This window comes from Talpa occidentalis, unplaced genomic scaffold, assembly GCF_014898055.3.
Source record: "Talpa occidentalis isolate TD23 unplaced genomic scaffold, MPIMG_talOcc4v2.1 talOcc4.5, whole genome shotgun sequence".
Classification (NCBI taxonomy): Eukaryota; Metazoa; Chordata; class Mammalia; order Eulipotyphla; family Talpidae; genus Talpa; species Talpa occidentalis.
The window spans coordinates 121135796-121159340 of record NW_023604861.1 but is presented as its reverse complement, the minus strand read 5'-3'; the positions used below and the strand labels follow the sequence as shown (position 1 = coordinate 121159340).

The following is a 23545-nucleotide window of genomic DNA, read 5'->3' as shown; positions in this document are numbered from 1 at the left end:
CATGGATACTAAGCTGATGTGTTTGTTGTTCTTTTTCTCCCTGCCTCCACTCCTAGTGAGTAACCACACTGGCCGCATCAAGGTGGTCTTTACTCCGAGCATCTGTAAAGTGACCTGCACCAAGGGCAGCTGTCAGAACAGCTGTGAGAAGGGGAACACCACCACTCTCATTAGTGAGAATGGTCATGCTGCCGACACCCTGACGGCCACGAACTTCCGAGTGGGTGAGTCCTCCACGGTCCCTCACTGCCCTTCCCAGATGGAGCTTTATGAGTTCGGAGCATCCAGACACCCTGCCATTCACACTGCTCTCTGCTTGAATGAGTTTCTGTCTGAGTCCAAATGTGCTGCTTTCAGGCGATCTTTAAAATGACTCTCAGAATAATTTTGACCCTGATGGTTGGTTTCTTAGAGAAATGGCAGCTGGGATGTTGCCCCTTACTGCTTATCATTTGTGCAGCTTGGTGGTGATGGGGAGATATTAGTAGCTCAGAAGGAAGTGGGGTTTAGGTGAAGACGCTTAAAGTGCAACGTGGATTGAGCAGCTTCAGACTTTTTCTGCTCAGCGATAAGTAAAGTTTATGTTAGAGTTGACACATTATAAAATTTGAATGTGGTTCAATTTATGTTTTTACTTCATGAATAACCAGGCTCTGAAAAAAAAAATGAAAATTGTCAGAAACCTACATTTTGATCGCAGGAAAGGGAAAAGGTTTGTATCTTTGGCCAAGTTTCTATGCTGCATCAAAAGACTGGATGAGGAATTGATACATGACATGGATTTGGGGAGAAGATAGGCTAGTGGGTTGCTGTCAATGCTCCAAATCTTTTAATCTTTTGTAATTAATTTGAATATGAACTCTGGTAGTCACTGATAGAAGAAAAAGGCTTTTTGCTCCTTTTAGAACTTTCGTTTCTTTTTCAGTTTTTTTTTTGTAAATGGGGAAAGCGCTGTGGTCCATGCGCTGCTGTCACCCTGCCATCCTGTCATACAATACAGCATTTTTGTCACGGAAAAATGTCTTTTATTATTTTCTTGAACAATTATGGTTTTCCGTGTGTACTCAAATAATCACAGACACCCACGTTACTTTATGAGTTACTCTGAATAACCCAAATGTCAGACAGATAATAACACTGGCTAGATCTGGTCTTTTTATGGAATATTGCTGTTTAGTCTTGGGAGTATGTGTCTGGAGGGGTAGGAAAAGAGGTGGTGTCTATTTCAAACTGATTTCCAGCGAGACAAAATATGAGAGGACAGCTTGAGGTCCGTACTAGCTCTTTGATGATCCTCCTACTTTATTGTGACTCCTAATCCTTTGATAGTCTGTACTTGGAAAATACATGTGCCCATAGATGCTATTTAAAAAGGGCATTGTGAATTTCCTGGCCATGATATGGGCACTTCGGGAATATTTTTAAAAGATTTGAGCTGTTAGGTGCCAAATGGCACATTCTGCTTAGTGGGGGCAGAGAGCCGAGTCTAATGAGAAGTGTGCTGAATGATCGGGGAACTCGATTCTTTTTTTTTTTTTTAAAGATTTTATTCATTCATACAAGAACCGGGGTACAGGCCAGATGTGTAGGAACTCCATTCTGATCCTGATCCTGCCCCCAACCAGCTAGTTCACAGGGTGCGACAGCCAATATTTTTGGATATCATTTTCTCTCATCTATAAAACAAATGGCTTATATTTAGTGACCTGTACAGTTCATAACCAAACTCCTTTATTCAGTTAATAAATGTTATTATTTTCTGGCTCTTTGGGGATGGCTGCAGACAAGGAGGGGTCGGAAGCAGGCAGTTCCTAGTAGCCTGTTGTTGTATTAATGACTTTTCCCATTTGGTTTTTTTGATCGCCTTCCTTATCCTCATGCTTTCCCTCCTCTGTCATCATCAACAATAATGTCTGCTCCTCCTCTTTGATTTATTATAAATCTTTACAGTAGGAATGACAAAGTAATCGGCTGGGTGGTAATTTGTTGGCTTACAGTGTATTCATTTTGAAACTAAATACTTGAGGGCTCTGAGAAACAGAGGAAGTCTACTTGTTAAAACATGCTACACACTTTCCTCTCTGGCATTTAAGCAGATGTTTAGGAACAGGATACACATTGCCCATTCAAAGTATATAATGGAGCAGAAGGAGCAGAATTATTTACAAAAGGGTTGGTGGAGTAGTTTAATGAAAAATAAAAGGGTGTGAGAGAGCAGAGCACGGGGGGATAGAAATAGTTTCACATTGAAAATCATGGGATAAATATTTATATCCTGAGCTATTTCTCTGTCTTTTTTAAACTTTGCTCAAATATTTGCTCCTCTGTGGGGCAAGTTTTACATTTTGTTATTGAAGAATGTTCATTCATAGAACTTGGAGATTGTGATTCTTAAGGAAGATGGGACATTTCAGAATTTGATTTTTTTGAGAGGGACATATAACCTTGGATCTTACTGGTTCAATATTTTATTACTTACAAAAAGTGATTTTCCAATTCACCTATTTTCTTTTGATAAAAAATTACAATATGTTCGATCTTTTGACAAGATAGATATGTAAACAAAAATTGTATAGTTTGAGGAAAATTAAAAATTGGTAGTAACTTTTTAGCTTTTCTCTTTGGCCTCTGATATTAAGGGTATTGAGAGGTGGGGGCTGTCACATTTCTGTGGAAATGGCCCCAGATTGAATGTGTTACATTTTGTAGACTTACTTTCTAAGTATTTGCCTCTCTGGCAGTGGTGAAAGTGGCCACAGGCAGTGTGGACTGGAGCAGGTATGGTGGTTTACAGACTCTGCCCATGGGCTACGTTTGACTCACATGCCTTTGCTTGCTGACTGCAGATCCCTGCTCCAGTGGGTCAAACCAATACAGGGAAAACCTTTTGGACTTGAGTGTTAGGGCACTTGAGTTAAGTAATCCTGTTTGGTAATCAGAATAGTAGAAATAATCTTGAACATTGGCACTGGTGATTTTCACTGTGTTTTGTTTTGTTTTATTAAGAAAGTAGATTAAATGCTATTATCATCATTTTATGGATGAGGAAAACAGACCTAAGTGGTTTGTCTTAGTTGCACAGCGAGTCAGTTAGCAAGGACTAGAACCCAGAGTCTCCCATGTCATGTTGCCTCACCATCCTGGGCTGACCATGATGTATTGAGGGACAGGTGAAGGAGCACCTCAGGGTTCTGGGTTATGTGGAAAGGTAGGTGAGACGATAAAGATATATCACTGCCCTGAGTTTGAGTCCTGGCTTCATCATGGCCATTGGGCTTGTTCTGGTTCTGTATCTTCTGCAGCCCAGGTCACTGGTCATCACATGATGCAAGTAATAACAGATACGCAGGGCTTCATTCTAGAGCTGGCATAGGGGTAAAGTTGGCTCCTTCCTTTTGCTTCTGTCTGTCTGTGGTGACTGTGAGTCTGGCTAATCAATCAGATGTGAGAGGAAGGTGCTTTATTTTTTTAAACTATTAAGCATGTAGTCTCTGTTCCTTTTTTAAAATTTATTTTTAATTGAACTAATATTGAGGTACCCCTATCAGGTATTGCTGCCATAGTGTATCACCAGCAGCTCACCCACATTCCACCACCACAGACCATTGTACTTTCTTCCCTCTTGTTCTTGCCCCTTCTCCACCCCTTCTCTCCCTTGGTGTCTTAGTTCTGTAGTCAGTTTTCAAGGGTTAGTTTCCAAGCTTGCCTTTATCTGATTGTTAGTTTAATTACTTTATATTCCACATACTAGTGACACCACCAGTATTTATCTTTCTCCTTCTGACATTTCACTCAGCATCATCCCTTCAGCTCCAGCCATGTTCTGCAAATGGTATGAGCTGTAGTCTCTTCTTAACTATTCAGGGGGAGAAGTCATAACTTTTGCCAACTGCGACTTTAAAGGGAGGCCTGAATGAAGATGATAGCCAAGGGAAGTGCTCTGAGATTCTAGAATACACTAATTTTTATGGATGTGATAATGGCACAATGTGGAAGGACAGTTATATCAAGTGGTATTTCCCATAAAGTAGATTTATAATTAGAATAACTTCCCTTGGATGACATTCTGAGTTTTGTCTCCTTGGTCTCTGTGTCTTTGCCTTTCTAAAAATTGGAAACATACTCCCAGTTGGGTGGGCCAGCAGGTTAACCATTATTGTTTTAATGGATTCTTTCCATTTCATAGGATATAATGAGGATGACCTTCTGGGGTTTGTAAGTTGTTTATAGAGTTGTGAGAACACTAGGAATTCATGTTGTCACAACTAGAATATTTCAAATAAAGTAATACTGTTCTTGGCATAAGTTATTTATAGAGGCATTGAAAAGCAATCACGATGGTTGAAGTAACACATTCACTTTCTTTGATGCTGTGTTCTCTGAAGAGCTACAGGGGACACACAATTCCATCAGTAACAATTGAATAACTATAAAAAGTATGTTCTCATATATTTTTTTTTTGATTTGTATTTCCTCAGAGAGGTAAATGGTAGTAACTTTGTTTGTACATGCGCATGCCAAGACTTTAAGTGGTTTGATTATAAAGGTGACTTTAAATCAGGCTTTCTTATTCCTGAGTCCAAATACCTCTTGCCCATCCAGGTTGCCTCTTATAACCTTATGGTGGGTGATTATGTATAAAACACAGGACTATATTTTCCAAGACCAGCAAATCATTAATGCTTCTCTCTAAGAGCTTATGAAGAAGGTGAAGAGTATGTGTAAATAACCCTAATTCAAGGTAGGAAGCTCTTAGCAGGAGCCCAGAGGAGGAGATACAGATATCATTTTTAACTGAGAAAGGACGCTTTGAGAAAAAGGATGGCATATAATTTTTCTGTTTGGTTCACTACACTGTCCTACCTTGAAACATGTTGCCTCATCATGGGAGCGGGGTAAGTGCTCGTGACCTGATTGTAGATGGATGAGGGCCAGGGGACTTGAAATATCAGTAAGTTCCAAAGTAAAGATGGATGGGAAATAGAAGGAAGGGAGACTTGAAGTTGATAGGGAAGGGGGAATTTACCCTTTAGAGTTAGGCATGAAGACAAGAAGGCATGGGTGGTTGCTGAGAGTTGGGAGTAGTTTCCCTTGAAGAAAGCATGAATGGTAATAATAGGAGACAAGTGTGGGAAGGTAGATTGAGATAAGACTGAAGACACTTAGAATTTTAAACCTCAATATTTGGAATTTACTCTTACAAAAGTTATGTAAAATTTCTGAAACGGAAATGTTGATATTTATCATTTTGCAAAAAAAAGTAAATTCTGTTTTTAAGGTAGGAAACAATGTTTTGATAGTCTGTTTCTGAACAGCCCTTAGCAATGACAACCTCTAGCTGCCTTCCATTGTTCTAAGGTTGGTTTGATGCTCCACACGGGGCATCTCCCCCTCGAACTCCCCAGACAACTTAACACTGTGTATCTTGATGAGGGGTGGAAGCAGTCCATGTTGTTAATCTCATTATATGTCTTCTCCTTCTAAGAACGGGAGAAAATTCCCTCTCAACAGGGCATTAAATAAACCATCATAACTGCTCATGGAGTGGGAAGCATTTTCATTTTTTTCTGGCAACCTGTTTCAGACACTGAGTCTTTGTCTTGTGCCAGTTGTCATTGCTTGGATCCCTTGATGTTCATCCAGCCCAGAGACCAGTGCAATGCCAGCATGTCACTCTTTAATTAACTGGTGCATGTATTTTCCTCTTAATGCATTGTATAGATCTGTTTTGTAAGATGATCCAATTTGATACTAAAAGAAAGGAGTTCCCTTCTACTTGGCCATTGAGAATGGTCAGCAACTTGTCAAAGGAACTATTTAGTTTTATCAGGTTTTTTTTTTTTTTTTTTAGTATCACCCGATTATTTTGTTTTCTGGCACTGAATAAATAGCATAATGTATACCATTTCCTTTGTCTTATGTAAACTATGGAACATTCTTTAAAGACTGGTACTAGAAACATCAATTCATTTAGCTTAGACTGAACAGCTGCCATGTGGCAGGGGTTGGTTTAGGCATTGGGAACATCGCAACAAACAAGACGAAGTTCTTGCCCTTCTGCCATAGAAATATAATGTGACTGAACAGTGTGGCTGAATCTTGGACATTATGCGAAGTGAAGCAAGCCAGTCACCCAACACCAAATACCATATGATTCTCCTTGTATGAGAGCATGAGAGTAATCAGATTCACAGAGAGAGAAAGAACACTGCCTGCCAGGGTGAGGAAAGAGGGAGATATGGACTTGTTGAATAGGTCCAGGTGTCCGTTTTGTGAGATGAAAAAATTCAGGAGATTGAATTCACAATGATATGAAGGTACTTAACACTACTGAACTGTAGATTTAGAAATGCTTCTGATGATAATTTTTGTGTTACATGTATTTTATCACAATTGAAAGTTAAAAAAAAGTAAGTATATGCTATTGTCAAATGTATGCTACCAAAATACACTGTAACAAGTACGCGACACAGTGTCAGGCAAATGCTGTCAAGAAGAATGAAGTTGGGATCATGCTCAGTGAAATAAGCCAGAAAGAAAAAGAAAAATACCTGATGGTCTCACTCATAGCCGGAATTTAGAAAACCTAAATAAGGGACCAGGAAAAAGACTAATTAATGCAAAGTAAAAATCAAAATCAACAAGCAACTATAAACCAGAGACACACTATGGGGAGCGGGGGAGAAAAGGGGAGAGGAAGGACTAGGGGCAAAATAAGGGAGGGGTGCAGTTGTATGGGGAATATAACCAAAATGAAAATGGATACATTGTGCAAAAATGAAAAATGATGGAAGAATTATATAAAATATTTTTTAAAAAAAGAATGAAGTTTGGAGAGGGAGAGTGAAGAGGGTTGGTGTAGGGTGTGATTGCTCTTGTGGACTGGTCAGGGAAGGGCTCTCTGTTGAGGACGTTTAAGCAGAGATCTGAAGTGAGTAATGAGTGCTGCCAGGAACATCACACATTTAGTAATCTGTGATTATTTCAAACTATGGAGCATCTCTGAAAGGATTGTGTTAGGAGTAGTCATTAACATTTGTCCTCTGATGTTATCTGGGGCTCTCCAACTTTATATAAGGAAAATCACATGATTTTAGTGTGGAGCTTGCTTTTTTATATTTTTTTTCATTTTTTACATCATTGTTCATTTTTTAATTTTTAATTAATATTTTATTTTACATAATTCTTACATCATTTTTCATTTTTGCACAACGTGTGCATTTTCATTTTGGTTATATTCCCCATACAGTTGCACCTTATTCCCCATACAGTTGGGGTTATATTCCCCATACAATTGCACCTCCCCCTTATTTTGACCCTAGTCCTTCCTCTCCCCTTCCCTGCCCCCCACCATAGTGTGACTCTGGTGTATAGTTGCTTGTTGATTTTGATTTTTACTTTGTATTAATTAGTCTTTTTCCTGGTCCCTTATTTAGATTTTCTAAATTCCTGCTATGAGTGAGACCATCCATATTTTTCTTTCTGACTTATTTCGTTGAGCATGATCCCTTCTAGCTCCATCCGTGTTGCTGCAAACTGCATGTGTTTATCTTTTTTGATTGCTGAGTAGTATTCCATTGTGTATTTGTACCACATCTTGATCCAGTCATCTATTTTTGGGCATTTGGGTTGTTTCCATAGCTTAGCTATTGTAAATAGTGCTGCTATAAACATAGGGGTGCAGGTGCCCTTTGGAATAAATGTTTCTGTGTCATTTGGGTAAATACCTAGGAGTGGAATTGCTAGATCATGTGGAAGCTCTATCTTTCTTAGGTCAAGAAATCTCTGGAAATGCAAATGGCCAACAGGCGTATGAAAAAATGTTCAACATCACTTGTAATCAGGGAAATACAAATCAAAACTGCAATGAGATGCCATCTTATACCAGTGAGAATGGCACATATTTAAAAAACTAGCAACAACAAATGTTGGCGAGGATATAGAGAAAAAGGAACTCTTTTGCACTGCTGGTAGGAGTGCAAACTGGTCCAACCACTGTGGAGAGCTGGTGGAGATTTCTTGACCTACTAAACATTGTTCATTTTTGAACAACACCCCCTCAGGTGTAGTCCCCATAGAGTTTCCTTCCCCAATGCACTCGTGCACCATCAACTCAGTCCCCTGTGCTCCTCCCTCCCTCCCTCTGATCCCTCTTCCGCCTCCTCCACTGCAGGATGTCTCTGATTTATAATTGTGGTTTTGTTTTGTTGTGTTTTGTACTGTTAATATTTTTTTTTGCACTGCTATTTGGTTCCCCTATATTCCTGCTATAAGTGAGACCATGTGATATTTTTCTTTTTCCTTCTGGCTTATTACACTGAGCATAATTCCTTCTAGCTCCATCCACATTGCTGCAAATGGCATGCATTTATCTTTTTTGATTGCTGAATAATATTCCATTGTGTATGTATGCCACATCTTCTTGATCCAGTCATCTATTTTTGGGCATTTGGGTTGATTCCAGGTTTTACCTATTGTAAATAGTGCTGCAATAAACATAGGTAAGTGAGGATTGGTTTTACCAGTGAGGGCAGGTTTGTGCGAGCACGGAGGAGGAAGGTACCACCAGGTGGGCCAACCCTGCAAGAACAGGAGGCTCCAGGGGTTAGCTGGGCCAAGGAGGGGTGATAGCTTGATTCTCAGAGCCAAAATCAGGAGAAAAATGAGGTTCTATTTGGCTGAAGAGAAAGATTCCTGAAGCTGAGAAGGTGAAGGGCTTCACAGTAGAATGAATGAATGTCTCTAGCCAAATCAGCTGTTAGGTGTAAGAGGGTTAGCAGTTTGCTTGCTCTGTGAAGAAGGCATGTGTGGTAGATTGTTCATTTAAGCCATGCCTGGTGTGTGTCATGGGGCCAGATGGGTCTCCTCGAAGGGCCTGTGCTAGCCTACCCTAGAATACATCACCTTTCAAAATTCCTTGGAGTGTGTAACACAAGGTCACGAAGTGTGTATTTCCTAGTTTGTCTGCTTGAGTACACAGACTGATCTTTGGGAAAGTTGAAAAAACTTAGTATACCTGCAGGATCCTCTAGAACCAGCTGATGCCTGGGTCCAGGGCCTTAACTCTGCTGTGCTCCCTTCTCTCTGCTGCCAAACTGAACCTTCAGGAATACTGAGGGTCCCCAAATGCTTCAAGCCCCTGAGCCTTTGTTCACATTGTTGCCTCTTCCCTGGACCCAGTCGGCTCGGGTAGTCGCCCATTACTTTTTCGGGAGTCAGCCAAATGCCACTCACTACTCAGGCAACAAAGCCATTTCCCATTTTGGTGCCATTTTCCCATTTTCCATGACTCTCTCAATTGCTTGGGGACAGGATCAGTCTACTTCATGTTCACTTCCCCAGTGCCAGCAGCATCCCACTTTGGAGAAGCTTAGTTAGTGCTTTTTTGTTGGGAGTAACTTGTCCATGCAGGTGCTCAGGTAATGGTGACTCACAGAGATTTCATCCAGCACAGCTTCATCTGGAATTCCCAGATAACTTGAAATCACCAGAGTGAAATAATCTGAGAAGTCTCTTACAAAACTTGGGGTCACTATAAGGGAGGTCATATCCCCCTGACTACAAGGTGCATGAATGGGGCACTTTTGTAGCACTTTGCATAGAATTTGAACTTCACATTTATAACACTGACTGCACTGTACTTTCTACTCATGGCAAAGGACAGTAAAATTTCCAACTTTCAGTACAGCTGTTCCTGCTGCTTGAAATTCCCCACTCCCAACTCCTGCAAACTGCTTAAGTTCTTGACAGTCTTTTAAGGAACGACCTCAAGTTCCATTTTAAATGCTTCTGCCTGTGCTGTTTTTTCACTTTCCTAATATACCTCTAATCATTACCATGTCAGTTGACAGTTGATGGTCAAGCTCAAGTGTACTGACTGGCTCCAGGACGCTAGGCTGGCCATCTAAGCACTCTGATTCCATACTAGTAAATGCATGTGACGATGCCCTGACCTCCTTGCAGAACTGTATGCTCTCAAGAACCAAAAGCTGAAGGTTTGTATGGACTGTTTGGATTGATTTAAAGGTCTTTCTCATTTGCCAATAACAGGTCCTTCTCTTAAATATGTACCTATCTATCCTGTAAGATGGTGGCTGGTACTTACATCTTCTGGAGTTTGCATAGGGTGTCCTCTGTGCAAAGCCAGAGATGGTGGTCCGTGATCCCGATGGTACAATAGCATCAAGACAGACATAGAAGGGGCAGCTCTTTTGTCCACTTGTGACTATGCATGTGCCTCTCTTCTTCTTTTTTCTCTTTTTCTTTTTTTAAAAAAGATTTATTCATTCATTCATTCATTCATTCATTCATTCATTCATTCATTCATACAAGAACCGGGGTACAGGCCAGATGCGCTGGAAGGTGAGAGGATTCACCAGAGCCAGAGCGGGGAACAGAACAGGCAGACTGACAAAATACACTGCTGAGGGGAGCAGCGGGTGCAACAGGAGAGGTCTGCTGTGCCATCTGGGACCCTTGCTCTCTGGCCGGGATTGCACCGGTGCTGCAGAGGCTGTGGACAGCTTCACAGTGCGGTGCTCAACCGCCTGCACCACCAGGGGAGGCCCGGTGCCTCTCTTTTTCTTTCTTCTTTTCCTAATAAATGTGTTCCTTCAAAATGTTAAAAAGAAAGAAAGTGAGAAAGACAAAGGTTTTTGTGTTGCTCCCGCACTTTGGTTCGATGATCCTACTGCATAGTAGGCTCTATATGTGCTGACATTTTGGCTTGATCTGTCCAGGTTAAGTGCTACACAAACTAACATTAGGTATCAGTGTCACGTGGCAGAGGCAGCTTTGTAAATACCAGGCTCCCTTTGTCTTGGATCATCTACCTCCTTGAGGGGTTCACTTGCTTACCCAGGAGGTTCTTGCATATTGCCAAGCCTGCTGGCAAGGGTGGGAGCATTTAAACAGTGTAGCACATTTCATAACCAAAGGCTGTGGTCGGAAGGAAAAGCAATCATCTTGAATACAGGGGAGCATCTCCAGTGATATATGAATATGACATTAGATCCTCCTTCCTGTTCCTCATGATGCTGTCATTTGTGTAACTCACTTCTCGGCTCCTAGGTTAAAACTATAAGAAAGCTGTGTTCAAAATAGATATTGCAGTCACATTTATGTATTTATGTGACATACTGTAAACCTGCAGCATTTATTGGCCTTTTGAGTTGGGCTCAATTTTGCATTGGTAGTATAAAACTTGAATATTTGTATCGGCTTTCAATATCAAGGTATAGATATATTTTCCATGTGGAGAAGGAATAATGAATCTGTATTTTTGGAAAAAATCTCTTGGAACTAACATCACAGCTGATGTGAAAATGTTTTTGAGGGCAGCCAGTCATCTTCATGCTACGCAGTCCAGGAAAATGAAATAACTACCAAATGGGAAGGAGAAATTTAGTGAGGAAGCTGGGGATTCTATCACAAATAAAGAAAATTAGAAGAGCCAGATGCTTTTCCATTGACAATTTAATGTATTGCTGTCATTGATACATTTATTAATACTTGATTTTATATTTAGTTGAAGGGTATTGGTTTAAGGATTGGTTTTCTGTTTGGTGCCACTATCTTGATTATAGATTCACACAATGATTACCAAAAAAACTGATATAACTGTGGTGCTGGCTTTTTGTAAGATTTGGTGGGGAAAAGACACAACTTCCTGCAATCATGAGAGATTTCTCCACTCTGAGACCAGATGTCAGATGCCCATCAGATTTCAATAAAAATGGATTCTGGATGATGGGAACTTTCTAAGCTTTCCTAGTGCAAAACCAACCTAATTTTGATCAGATTTTCCCTAGAAGAACTAAATGGGAAATTTGATGTCAGACTCTTTGACAGTAAGAATAGAGACTACTCCCCTTGTTCTCGTAAATTAGGAAGTGTGCCGGAACATTCTTAACTAAATTCTTATTTAGCAAGAATAAAATGTCACCATTTGCCACTGCATTGTCCTTTTTTGAAGAAAGGGTGATTTATGAGCCCTCTGGATCTTCTTGTGGTATTAATAACATCTTGGGCCAGCTGTTTTATTGGGTGTACATAGAGGGTAATTAGAAACATCTGAGAAGCCTATAATGTGCCCCAAAAACATTGCATGGGAAGAAAAAAATAGCATTCATGCCTAAGTAGTGTGCTTGGTAAATAGGTGAATTAGCATTAAATAAAATTTACTCTGTAGAATACCATTTTTGAAAAGAAGCTAAACTCTTCAGGCTGAAAATAACCTTTCATTGGAAATATACTCTGCAGAAATCATAACCTTATTTGGTAAAAGACTTCTGACTCTGCCATTCATACAGTAATTATCATTTCCCTTCTGTCAAACTTCATCATTTCCTAGACCATTTTTTGCCAGAAGAAGTGTTTATTCTTTTTACCTGGCAGTTGACTTGAAAATTTTTAAATTCTGAGGGATCTCATTTAAGGAAATTAACTCTTGGAAATACTCTGCACCAGGAGTCCCTGGTAGTGACCAATTTGCCTAATAGCTTGTCCTAGAAGTAAAGTTTGGGATTCAAGAGTTGGGCTGTAGCTGGTTTTTGAAATGTGATCTTCTCCAGTGGTGACTGAGTTTGAATATTTGAATATACAGCAATAACAGCAGCTCAATCTCTGGTATAAATCAGGTTCTGTGCTCTTTTCCCTCTAGACAAAATCTAGACCAGAAAAACTAACAATTTTGTGGTGGTTGGTGAATGGTTCCTTTCATCTTCATTCACAAATAACAAGCCCTTAGGAGGTGTCAGTGCTGAGTCAAGCTGACATCTCCCAGGCAGCCAGGGAGCAAGTTCTAGCTAGAGGCCTCCCTTATCTTTCCAACCTGTTTTCCTTTGCCTGGTGGTTATGCCATTTTTGTCCCATTTGATCATCTTGAATGGGACTCTTCATTAACCATGGAGCAAAAATTATAGCAAACTGTATTTTTTGCTAGATGTAGGCAGTGATTTAATGAAGCCTCCAGAGGGAGGAGAGCTAGGTTGACCTCTGTAAAAGGAATTTGGGCCCAGGGAGGTAGGACAGTAGTTAGGGGCACTGGCTGAGACCTGACTTCAAATGCTTGCCTTCTCCAACCCCTGAATCAGTGGTTCTCAAACCTGGTGATACAACAGAATGTCCTGTGGATTTCTTCAAAGGTACAGTTGCCCAGCCAGATGCCACACTTCCTGAATCAGTATTTCTGGGTGTGCTTTAAAATATGTGTATTTTGAAAACAAATGATGCAGGCAATTGTTGTATATAGTTCTGATAGAGAGTCTGCAGTGGAAGTCAGTGTTCATCACCCTTTAATGTTCAGAGGAATCACTGTGACTCTTGGTGAAATGCAGATTCTGGTTCAGTAGGTCTGATGTAGAAGTTCTGCATTTATAATAAGTTCCCAAGGAGTGAGCTGCTGCTGGCCCATGGAATCATGATTTCAGAAAGATCTATTATCATGAATTAGTGATATTTATTGAGCTCCTATTAGAGCTTTATACTGTATTGGGAAATGATTTATAAATGCCAGAAGAGACTCAACCACTCAGTCAACGTGTTAATCCTTGGCATTTTCCTTTCTCACGGCTGCTCCTCTTAAAGCTGAGCCATCCTCACCCTGCCAGGCAACCTCTTGGGCAGGATATCACCAGGGTAGCATCCTTGCCACATGAAATGCTGGGTTGCAGGCTGCTTTCTTCTGTTACCATTCAGTCTGTGGTAGTTTGCTTACTGCCTTTAGGATTTTTCAGGGGAAAGTCAGAATATCTCTTGTTCACCATGGTCCTTGAGCTCCAAGCATTGTATGTCAGGTTTTCCAAAGAATTTTCACCTTTTTTGGCTGCAGTCCTCTGTCTGGTTTCTGGAGCACAGCTAGTGTCCCAGGAAGTGATATGACTGTTACTGACTCTTGTTGTCAATGTTGGGATGTTGCCCAAAGCCCTTAGCAAAAGTTGCACTCTGTAGTCTGCATAGCTATGTGCAAGGAGGAGTCACTGGGCCTGCTGGTAGGAGGACATACATTTGAGTTGCTTTTCCAGAAATGGAAGGGAAGGTACATTTGCCCAAGTTCATCCTCATTCTGGTTAAGTCCTACATGTGATGAATAGTAAGCATTTTGATAGTATTTGAGCATAGTTTTTACGAAGAGGTATCCTTGAATGATAGCAACTTGTCTAAGCCTCTAAATCTGACTTTTCTGAGAACATAAAATCTCTATCCTGAGCTTTCCTACCTACTACAGTTTGACTCATGAATATGATACTTGAGAGCTTGTCTAGCACAATAGAAGTGGTAAATTAATGGAAAATTAGAGTAAACATCAGTGAATTAGCTGACATAGCAAAGTGGAAACTCCGCCCTTCCTTCCTTGTGTCACCAAAAGCCCACTGACTTTTCTTCACATTAGTCTGGACTCCCTCTGTCCAGCACGGTCCACTGACACCTGGCTGCTTTCTGTGCTTCTTTCTCTGATTCCGTCTTTCTTCGTCTGCATCCAGTAGGCATCTCCCACCTGGGTGCTCACCTAGTCCCCTCTGTCACTCTGAAATCTCTGGTCACTCCCTTCATGCAAAGGGGAGGGAGAGCTGCGTTTGTCTGGTGGTTATTTTCCAGAGGAAGTTTTGGCCCCCAGGAGAGACATTTGGCAATGTTGGGAGATACTTCTGTTGTCAAAATTGGGGGCTGAGAAGGGTGCTCCTGACTAGTAAGGGTAGAGGCCAGGGATGGCACTAAACATGCACCAGGGCACAAACAGCCCCATAAAGAAATATTTGGGCCAAAATGTCAAGCGTGCCAAAGCTGAGAAGCACTAAGCACTGCTGGTTTTCCTCTTGGATAACATCTTGGATGCTCTCTCTGATATTTCGTCCAGGTCCTTGGAAATCCCTCCCTTCTAATTCTCAAGGTTCTGCTGGTTGTCCCAGCTGTCTCCTTTGATGATGGGGCTGGGGCTCCAGCTGACAGCGAACCCTTTCATGCCTCCTTGTGTGTTACCTGGTAAACTGGACCCCGACTCCAGTTTCTCATGCTTTTGATAATTTCTATGAAATCCAAAGATAATTTCTGAAATCCACAGAGGTTTCAGAAAGTGTAAGGGTTGAGATGGTTTGGGATGTCTCAGGATGACTCAGGAAGTCACTTTGACTTGCCTTTATTATGGGAATTCTTCGGAAGCTGAAGAAATAACAAATGGGAAAACGCTTAGCACAGAAGGCATTTTTTGCACATCTCAAAAGTGATTGTATAATAGAAACCACTTCTTAACACGACCATTGCTACTGTGGACACTCAGCTGCAGAGCGCTGTATTTTAGGCCATTGGAAAGGAGAGAGCAGGAGTGTGTTTATTTGAACTATAGCAACATCGTATTCACATTCAAATAAATACGGCACCTTGGGGGAGGGCACAGCTTTATTATTTCTAACCCAGATGTCTTTACACATGCCTTTGGAGGGGTCATTTTGCCAAGTTTGAAAGAAAAAAAAAAACTGTTCAAGTATTAAAAGTCTGACATATTATTTAACTTGGTGAAAAAAAAAAAACCTTTTTGTGGCCAAAATGCTCTCGGGTAGCTGGACAACGATGTATATCATGTTTTGAAAGTGTTCGCTTTGGACTGAGTGCAGCAAGTAAAAGCCATTGCCCTCACCTACACATGACCTCTGAGAGCAGTTTTCCCTTATGTTTTGGTCATCTTGCTTAGGAAACTTGGAATTTTCACAATTCTTCTGTGCTTTTTTTACTTAAATGTCTGTTTGTAACGCCATTACTGCAGGGGAGGGTGTATTTTATTGCTTATCTTCAGAAGACCTGAAGCCCGTAATTCATGTGGTGGGTTATTTCTTCAGCTGCAATTTCTTTTTTGTTGTTGTTGTGATAAAATGTACACAACAAAAAATTTACAGTTTTGATTATTTTTAAACATCTACTTAAGTGGCGCGTGGTGTGCATTCTCCGTAATAAGCAGCCACTAACACAGTCCATTTTAGGAATTTTATATTACTGCAAACTAACTAAATCTGTACCTAATAAAAACAATTACTCATTTTCCTTTCCCCTTACCCTCTGACAGCCTCTATTCTACTTTCTCTTTGAATTTGCCTATTCTAAGCATTTCTTGTAAATTGAATCATCCAGTGTTTTTTGTCTGGCTTATTTCACTTAATGTCTTTAGGGTTCATTCAGATTGTAGCAAGTGTCAGGATTTCCTTCCTTTTAAAGATTGCATAATATTCTATTGTATGTATATACTGTTTTCAGTTTTATCCATTCATCTGTTGAGGGACATTTAGGTTGTTTCCATCTGCTGGATATAATGCTGCTATGAACAATGGTGAACAAATATCTGTTGGAGTCTCTGCTTTCATTTTGGGGGCATATACCTGATATGGAATCACTGGATCATGGAAATTCTGTCTTAACTTTTGAGGAATTGTCAAATTTTTTCCTCTAGCAGCCGCACCATTTTGAATCCCTACCAGCAGTGCATTAGGGTTCTAATTTCTGCACATCCTTGCCAATATTAGTTACTTTTCTTTCGTATATAGCCATTCCAATGGGTGTGACGTGGTAGCTCATTATGGTTTTGATTTGTATTTCCTTAGTAATGATGTTGGACTTCTTTTCATGGTCTTAATGCGCACTTTTGTATCTTCTTTGGAGACATACATATCCCAATCCTTTGCCCAATTTTGAATTGGCTTGGTGTAGGTGAATTTTTAAATCTGGGATTTCTGCTTCCAAGTTCAGTTCTTTATTGCAGTGTTACTTGTAAACCTGATTGTGACTGTGAATCTTTTGGGAGACCAGAGCCAGATCTAGTCCTGATCCAGCCACTTGGACAGGATTCATTTTTAAGTCTTAATTTTTTCATCTGTTCAAGGAGTTGAGGGAGTAGATGTTCAAAATCCCTAATGCTGTTATCCTGATATAAAGCCTGTCTTATGAGAATGATGGAGTGTAAATGGGATCAGGTTATCTTTAGTATGTTTTATTCTGAAAATATTTATTGTGATTTCCAAGTATGTACAATGTGTTCCCTTTCGTACTTTCTTTGGCTTCACATTCTACTTTAAATCAAAGGGTGATTTTATACATGTCCAGTGATATATTGTGTGGTGATGTGTCATTGGCCTGACAAGTTTGATCAAAAAATTGGAGACCTGAAACCTTTGACAAATGACTCGGCATTTTTCTTGCTTAGTTTTTAAAGTTAAAATGCTCAGAACTGTTTGGCATGAAACAGAATCACTCCAGGGTGGCCTGAAGGAAGCACAGCTTGCGTGGATGGGGATGCATAAAGAATGGGGTTGGGTGGGCCAATCAGGTAAAGAGAGCTAATTTTTTCTTTTTCTTTTTGAAAAGAAGTGAGATAAAGACCTGCACGCCTTCAAATGTGCTGAGACCCTTCTATAAACTGTAAAAACTGTGGTTTTAGGATTAAAAAATCTGAGCCGTAAGCTTTTAACTGGCAGGAGACAGTCAAGCTAATTTTACATTTAAAGAAAATATTTTGCAGTAATGGAAGTAGCTATTTTTCATCTGATAAGTGTTTGAGCTGATTTATCTCATGCCAATTTTCTGCTTATCTTGATTTACTTGGATTAGCAGCTTCTTAAATTTTTTCTTCCTGTGGAATTAAAGGCTGGGCCAGGACATGAGCATTCTGCAGCCGTCAAAATTTGGTGTTGAACGTTGTGTGGGATGGAACGCGCCCTGCCCTGTGTCCCTGGAGCCTTCATTAGGATTCTAAATGAAGGATGGAGAGGAGAGGGGTTGGGGTGTTTATTCCTGCAGAGTCCCTGGCAGTGGTTTCTCTTCTTCCACTTGAGACCGCAGTCCCTGTCACCAGGATCTCTGCCTGCCACTTCATTGCTTTTGCAGTCAGGCTTCTGTTCTCACTGTGAATTTCACAGAATTCTGCCCTTCCCTATGTCAGGCCTCTCTTTATTTGAGCACTTTAATTCTTCCTGATTTGAACATGCTTCTTTTTCCCTGACTGTCCCTTAGCTCATCCTAAAATTACAGCTAAAAAAACCAGAAGACATTTTTTGTTCACGTAGTTTATTTGCATAGCAGCTTTTAGAAACTGTAATAAGTGTTTTTGATTATGTGACATGGCAGAAAATTTAAGAAAGGAAGACAAGATGGCCTACTCTGGACTGAAAAGTAAGTCTTCGGGGCAGATACACTTATCTGTTTCTTGGGTATCTTCTAGAATTTGAATGTTATTGCAAAAATCCTGTGTCATCAGGTTTATTGGTCTGCAGCTTCTCAACTTATATAATGAATAGGAAAAAAGTGGTTTTTGATAAAATTCTATTCATATAAAGGTATCAAATTTTCTTCCTTTACTCGGTTGGTAACTTTTCTCTACAATCCTAGACAGCAAACTCCAAATGGGTGTAACCCTTGAATTTTGTTGATGACTGGCATATAAATACATTGGAGAGGACAAGAAATCTTAAACTACCACTTACTGAGAGCTTTCTGTTTGCCCTGTGCTGTGTTATGTGTCTGGCATATATTACATGTTAACTTTTCTTTAGTCCTGAATAATCAGTTTATTACCCTAACTTTGGAGTTGAGGAAACTAAGATAAAAGCACAGATGGACTTGAGACCCAGGACCCTCAGAAGTCCAGGGGCCTGCCTCACTCTAAGCATGATATTATATTAGGGCCACCTTGTGTGCCAGGGCTGGTAAGAAACTGGTTGGGACTTTCCTGGGGAAAGAGCACATTAGACATGAAATCCATCTTGTTTCTGCTGGGCTTGGACAAACAAATACTCCTACACGTGTGTGTGTGACTCATACATACTTGCTTCATCATGATTCTTGGTCTGAGTGCTGTCTTAAATATAATGCACAATATATCATAAATACTGCTAATAAATTGCCTAGTGCTGCAATATTTTCATGTCATTTAGCTGCAGTTTGAAATCTGATAAAACAAATTATCTCTTACTGGACTTAGTTTTAATGAATTTCAGGAGAATTCAGAGAACTTTGATTCAAGTTAATATACTATTTGGGGTTTTCTTAGAGAATTGAAACATTTCATAATTTTGAAAATGGTAAGTTTTGCAGTTATAATCACTCTTGAGCTGAGTTTTTATTTGAATTCAAGGTATGCATGGAAAACACATGTAACCCTCCCCCCCTTTCTGGAGTACTTTGAAATTTAATATATAACTTACCTTAAAATTATAGATGCAGAAGAATTTATAAGTCAAACATCAAAGGTGTTGGGATTCCAGAGGCTTATTTTTATCTGGCATTATTTAAGGAATTATTTCAAATAGAATTAAAATGTAGCTAATACAGGCAGAGGAATGAGGAGCTGTGAGTCCAATAAGCTATAGAGGGAAGGACAGTGGCATTCAGAGGTGACTTGTTTACTGTCATTGGTGTGTTTCTGAAAAGTTGAAAGGTAGGGGCCTCCCTGGTGGTGCAGGGATTAAAAGTCTCAGCGCTATCAAGCTATCGCCAGCCACTGCAGCACTGCCACATAGCACAGCAGTCCTCTCCTGTCTCGCCCGCTGCTCCCCTCAGCAGTGTATTTCAGTGGATACACCTGTCCTGCTCCCTACTCTGTCTCTGGTGAGTCCTATCACCCCCCCCCACCTCTGGCCTACACCCCAGCTCCTGTGTGCATAAATACATGAAATCAATCTTTTTTAAAAAATTGAAAACTAATGAGCATGCAAATGTACCAAGTCATCCTGTGTACATTGTGATGTAGAAATGTGTGGGGAATTGTCTCTTAGAGCTGAGAGCTGCTTGGGGAGCATCTAATTTACCACTTTAACTTTTTTTTTTTTTACATTTTTTTTTTTTAAGATTTATTTATTTATTTATACAAGCACTGGGTACAGTCAGAAGCGCGGGAGGGTGAGAGAATTCACCAGAGCCAGAGTGGGGAGCAGAGCAGGCAGAGAAAATTGAGACCAGAGAGAAGATGACTACCTCAAGGTCCTGACTAGTGGCCAAGCTCAGATTCAGACCTTGGATTGTGACCCTCATTGCCATTTGTCAACTGAGATTATTTTTGTAAGGTTTTTTAAAAAAATTTATGCATACAAAAGCTGGGGTACAAGCCAGAATTGCAGGGGGTGGGGCATGAGAGGACTCGCCAGAGACAGAGTGGGGAACAGAACAGGCAGATTGACTGAAATACACTGCTGAGGGGAGCAGTGGGTGAGACAGGAGAGGTCTGCTGTGCCCCTCCCTGGCCGGGGATCAAATTTGTGCTACAGTGGCTGCTGATAGCTTCAGAGTGCCTAGACTTAACCCCTTGCATCACCAGGGAGGCCTCCTTTTAAGGTTTTTATAGATGAAGATGTCTTAAAGTGCCATGATATTTCTAATGCAGTTTGCACCTACAAGAAAGGAGTATCAGAGAGGGATTCTGCTCTAGCTATTCCTCATTGCCCCATTCCCAACCAAATAAGGTGAGGGTGAGATTCACCTGTTACTGGTAAAAGTAAGGTGGACCCGACTCCAAAAAGAATATCAATGTAAAACAGAATATTCCAGAATCATTTTGTAAATATTTTCTCAACAACAAAAAAAAAATGAGTAGATTATGGGAATAAGCCTTGGTATAAAAGACCAAGCCCAAATAGATAGGGAGTGAGAGTTAAAAATGCAGGAAGTCTGGTAGAAGGAATGCCCTGGGGCCTGGCAGGCAACCCTCTTCCCTGCTCACTGCTGATGGCATCCTCTGTAGGCACGGTAGACTGGATGCCACAGTTCTATACTGATGTCTGGAATTAACCCAGAGAAAAAATTGAGAGAAGGCAGCTCAGCTGAGCTCAAGCAGGAGACTCCCTCTTCCTTGGGAATACCTGCAGGGGAGCCTGAGTAACAGTTTCTTAGCTCATTGAGAGGAAGTCTACCAATAAATTACCTGTGATTCATTGACTTTGTGGTTATCAAAGGAATTATCTTCCTCAGCCAGATTTCTTTCCAGTGATTCATATGTCTTACCCGGAACACGTTCACTTCCTGGAATTTAATATAGAAACTCAAGTCCCTTGACAACAACTCTTAACCACCACAGTTGGGGAGTCCCCTCTCTCCCCTGCTTCTGATAGATCATGGTGTACCTATATGCGAGTAGCTGAGAAGGGAAAAAAGTATTTCTTCTCTACAAACTAATGCCATTATTATTCTAGCACACCCTATAAAGCACAAAAGGTATTTCTTGCGGAGCATAGTTAAGGTAAGATGAAGATGTCGTACTTCTTTTTTCCATGGCCAGACAGAATACAATGGGAGGAAAATGTGGGGAGTTCAGGGTGTGTTAATCCTGGTCCTGAGTATGTCTCTGTGAGGGCGGTACAGAGCCTGGGAGCTGTAGCTGTAGCAGCAACAGCTGCACTTTGCTTGGCTGCCTCCCCTGACCTGACTGAGCCCTGCTAGTCTTCACAGAGGAGAGCAGCCTGCTGCTGGAGGGGGAGGGGCCTTGGAAGAGGAGGCAGAGGTGGGAGGAGGCCATGATCTAGGGAAAAGGACCGTGGGAGCTTTGAAGGTGTGGATGGTGTGGTGACAGACATCTGAGGAGCTGTGATCCTATCCCCTAAATCATCTACAGTAAAGACAAAAAGAAACCCATGATTTGACATGTTAAAGAAAAAAGAGCAGCCTCAGGCCATGCAACTCAAGGACTTCCTTTCACGAATAGTGAAAAATAAGGGTTCTTCCAGGCTGCAGCTATACATAGGATGACGGTGTCTCGAGTGCTTGCTGCTACATCAAGGCTCACCTGCTTCAGGGGCCACTTAACAGAGTTGAGTTTGTTATCAAAAAGCCACCCCTTCGCAGTGTGTTTTAAAGGTAGTATCTCTAGTTTTGTTGCCAGAGGAGTTTCTGTTCCTCTTCTTTTTAAATTCCTTAATCTTTGTACCTGATTATTTAATGCTGCACATCACACTCTTCCAGAGAAGTCCTCTGGTGCTTCTGTTTGGAGCCTCCTGACTTGCTCACTAAATCGGCTTCTGGGTTGGTTTACTTGAGGCTTCTTTGGTGTCTGGTGTGATGAGTTCATGAACTATTAGAGAAGCAAAATTCCCAGAGTAAAACTCTGGAGAAAGATCTGGTCCAGAGCTAGAAGGAAAAAAAAACCCACCAAAACCAACAACCATTAAATGAATACTCCTGTGCATCCAGCATAGGTTTAAGCTTTGTCATATACTGCAGCCCTTTCTACCAAGAATAGGCCTATTATTCCCATTTACAGAGTTCAGAAGTGAGTCCTAGCAAGTTTAAGTATCAATCCAGAGAACTGTAATACTCAGTTCAACTATAAAAAGAACTATTGTGGGTAATTTCTGTAGCCACACAGAGAAAATTTATTAGGGTCCTGAGGAGACTTGCCTCTTTTAATTGTTGTTAGGTGAATAGCAAAACTTGAATTTAATGGAATCCGAGCGCCTTGGAATTAATTTTGAGTGGGTCATTCATGTGGTTCAGAGCAATGCTGCTTCCAAGGGAAAATTTTGATTGATTGTGTCAGCGTCCTTGGGTGGCCCTTCCAAGGCTTGTTTAAGTTGGGTTTCCTCTAGCTTGTTTCTAAGCTTTTACAGATGAAGTACCACATCTTTTGGTTCCTCTAGTCATGATTAGTAGAATAAATTGAGAAGTACGGGAATTCAGTACCGTGGGTAGACCAACTAGAGAAACAGACTTGAAAGCTCTGTTGAGAAAATTACAACCCGTCCATGAGAATACTTTTCAATAGCTGCCTGTGTGATTCGTGGCAACTACCATTTCTGTCTCATTATTGATCATTAAAGTGCTTTGGGATGGGGCATTGTTCTCTACCAAATTTGCCTGTGACTCATTTGTGCTGTGTGTTGAGAAAGATTCAGATGCTACATCTAGGCCATTAGGAGCCATGATAGCTTAGTTTATTTTGGTTTAAGATGGAGGAGAGAGTTTAGCAGATTGCTGGACTTTTTCACCCCTCCAGGCCTCTCCGTATCTATCAGGACAGTGTGTATGCTTGGGGGATAGCATGGTAGATTTTGACTGATGATTCTGCTACTTCTTAATGGTGTGCTTTGGGAAGAATGTTAAGTGTCTCAGAATTTATCCCTTCTGTAATTTGTTATAAAAATGTCATGCATGGGGTTATGTAAGGAGCAGGTGAGATAAACACTATAACACCCAATAAAAGATTCGAAGTCCATATAGTGATGGTACACGTGTGAATTGTTCGTGGGAACTTCACGGGGACTACACCTGAGAGAAGAAAGCATGCATTGTACAAAAATGAAGAATGATGTAAAATATATATAAAATTAAAAAAAGATTAAAAGTTCAATAATTGTTAGCACCTTTCCCTCACATACAGGACATATAGCTATTTTCTTATTGATATTTTATTGTCTTTGTCTTCTGCAAACAAATAATAATTTCATATATGTGGGATAATAGCAATATTGGCAAAGCATTTTAAGATATGCTGCTGGCGCAGCGATCGAGCGCTGGGTTGCAAAGCTATCCACAGCCTCTGCAGCTCCGGTTCAATCCCCGGCCACTGGCGAGGGTCCAA

At 40.7% G+C, this 23545-nt stretch overlaps 1 protein-coding gene across 1 annotated transcript in view; it reads left to right on the top strand.

Moving 5' to 3' along the window:
• The window catches only part of LTBP1 (latent transforming growth factor beta binding protein 1), a 333365-nt gene that overhangs the window by 134758 nt on the left and 175062 nt on the right, over nucleotides 1-23545 (top strand). Inside the window, 1 exon segment of the mRNA XM_037528248.2 lies at nucleotides 57-224. Within this exon segment, the coding sequence (XP_037384145.1) occupies nucleotides 57-224 (168 nt within the window).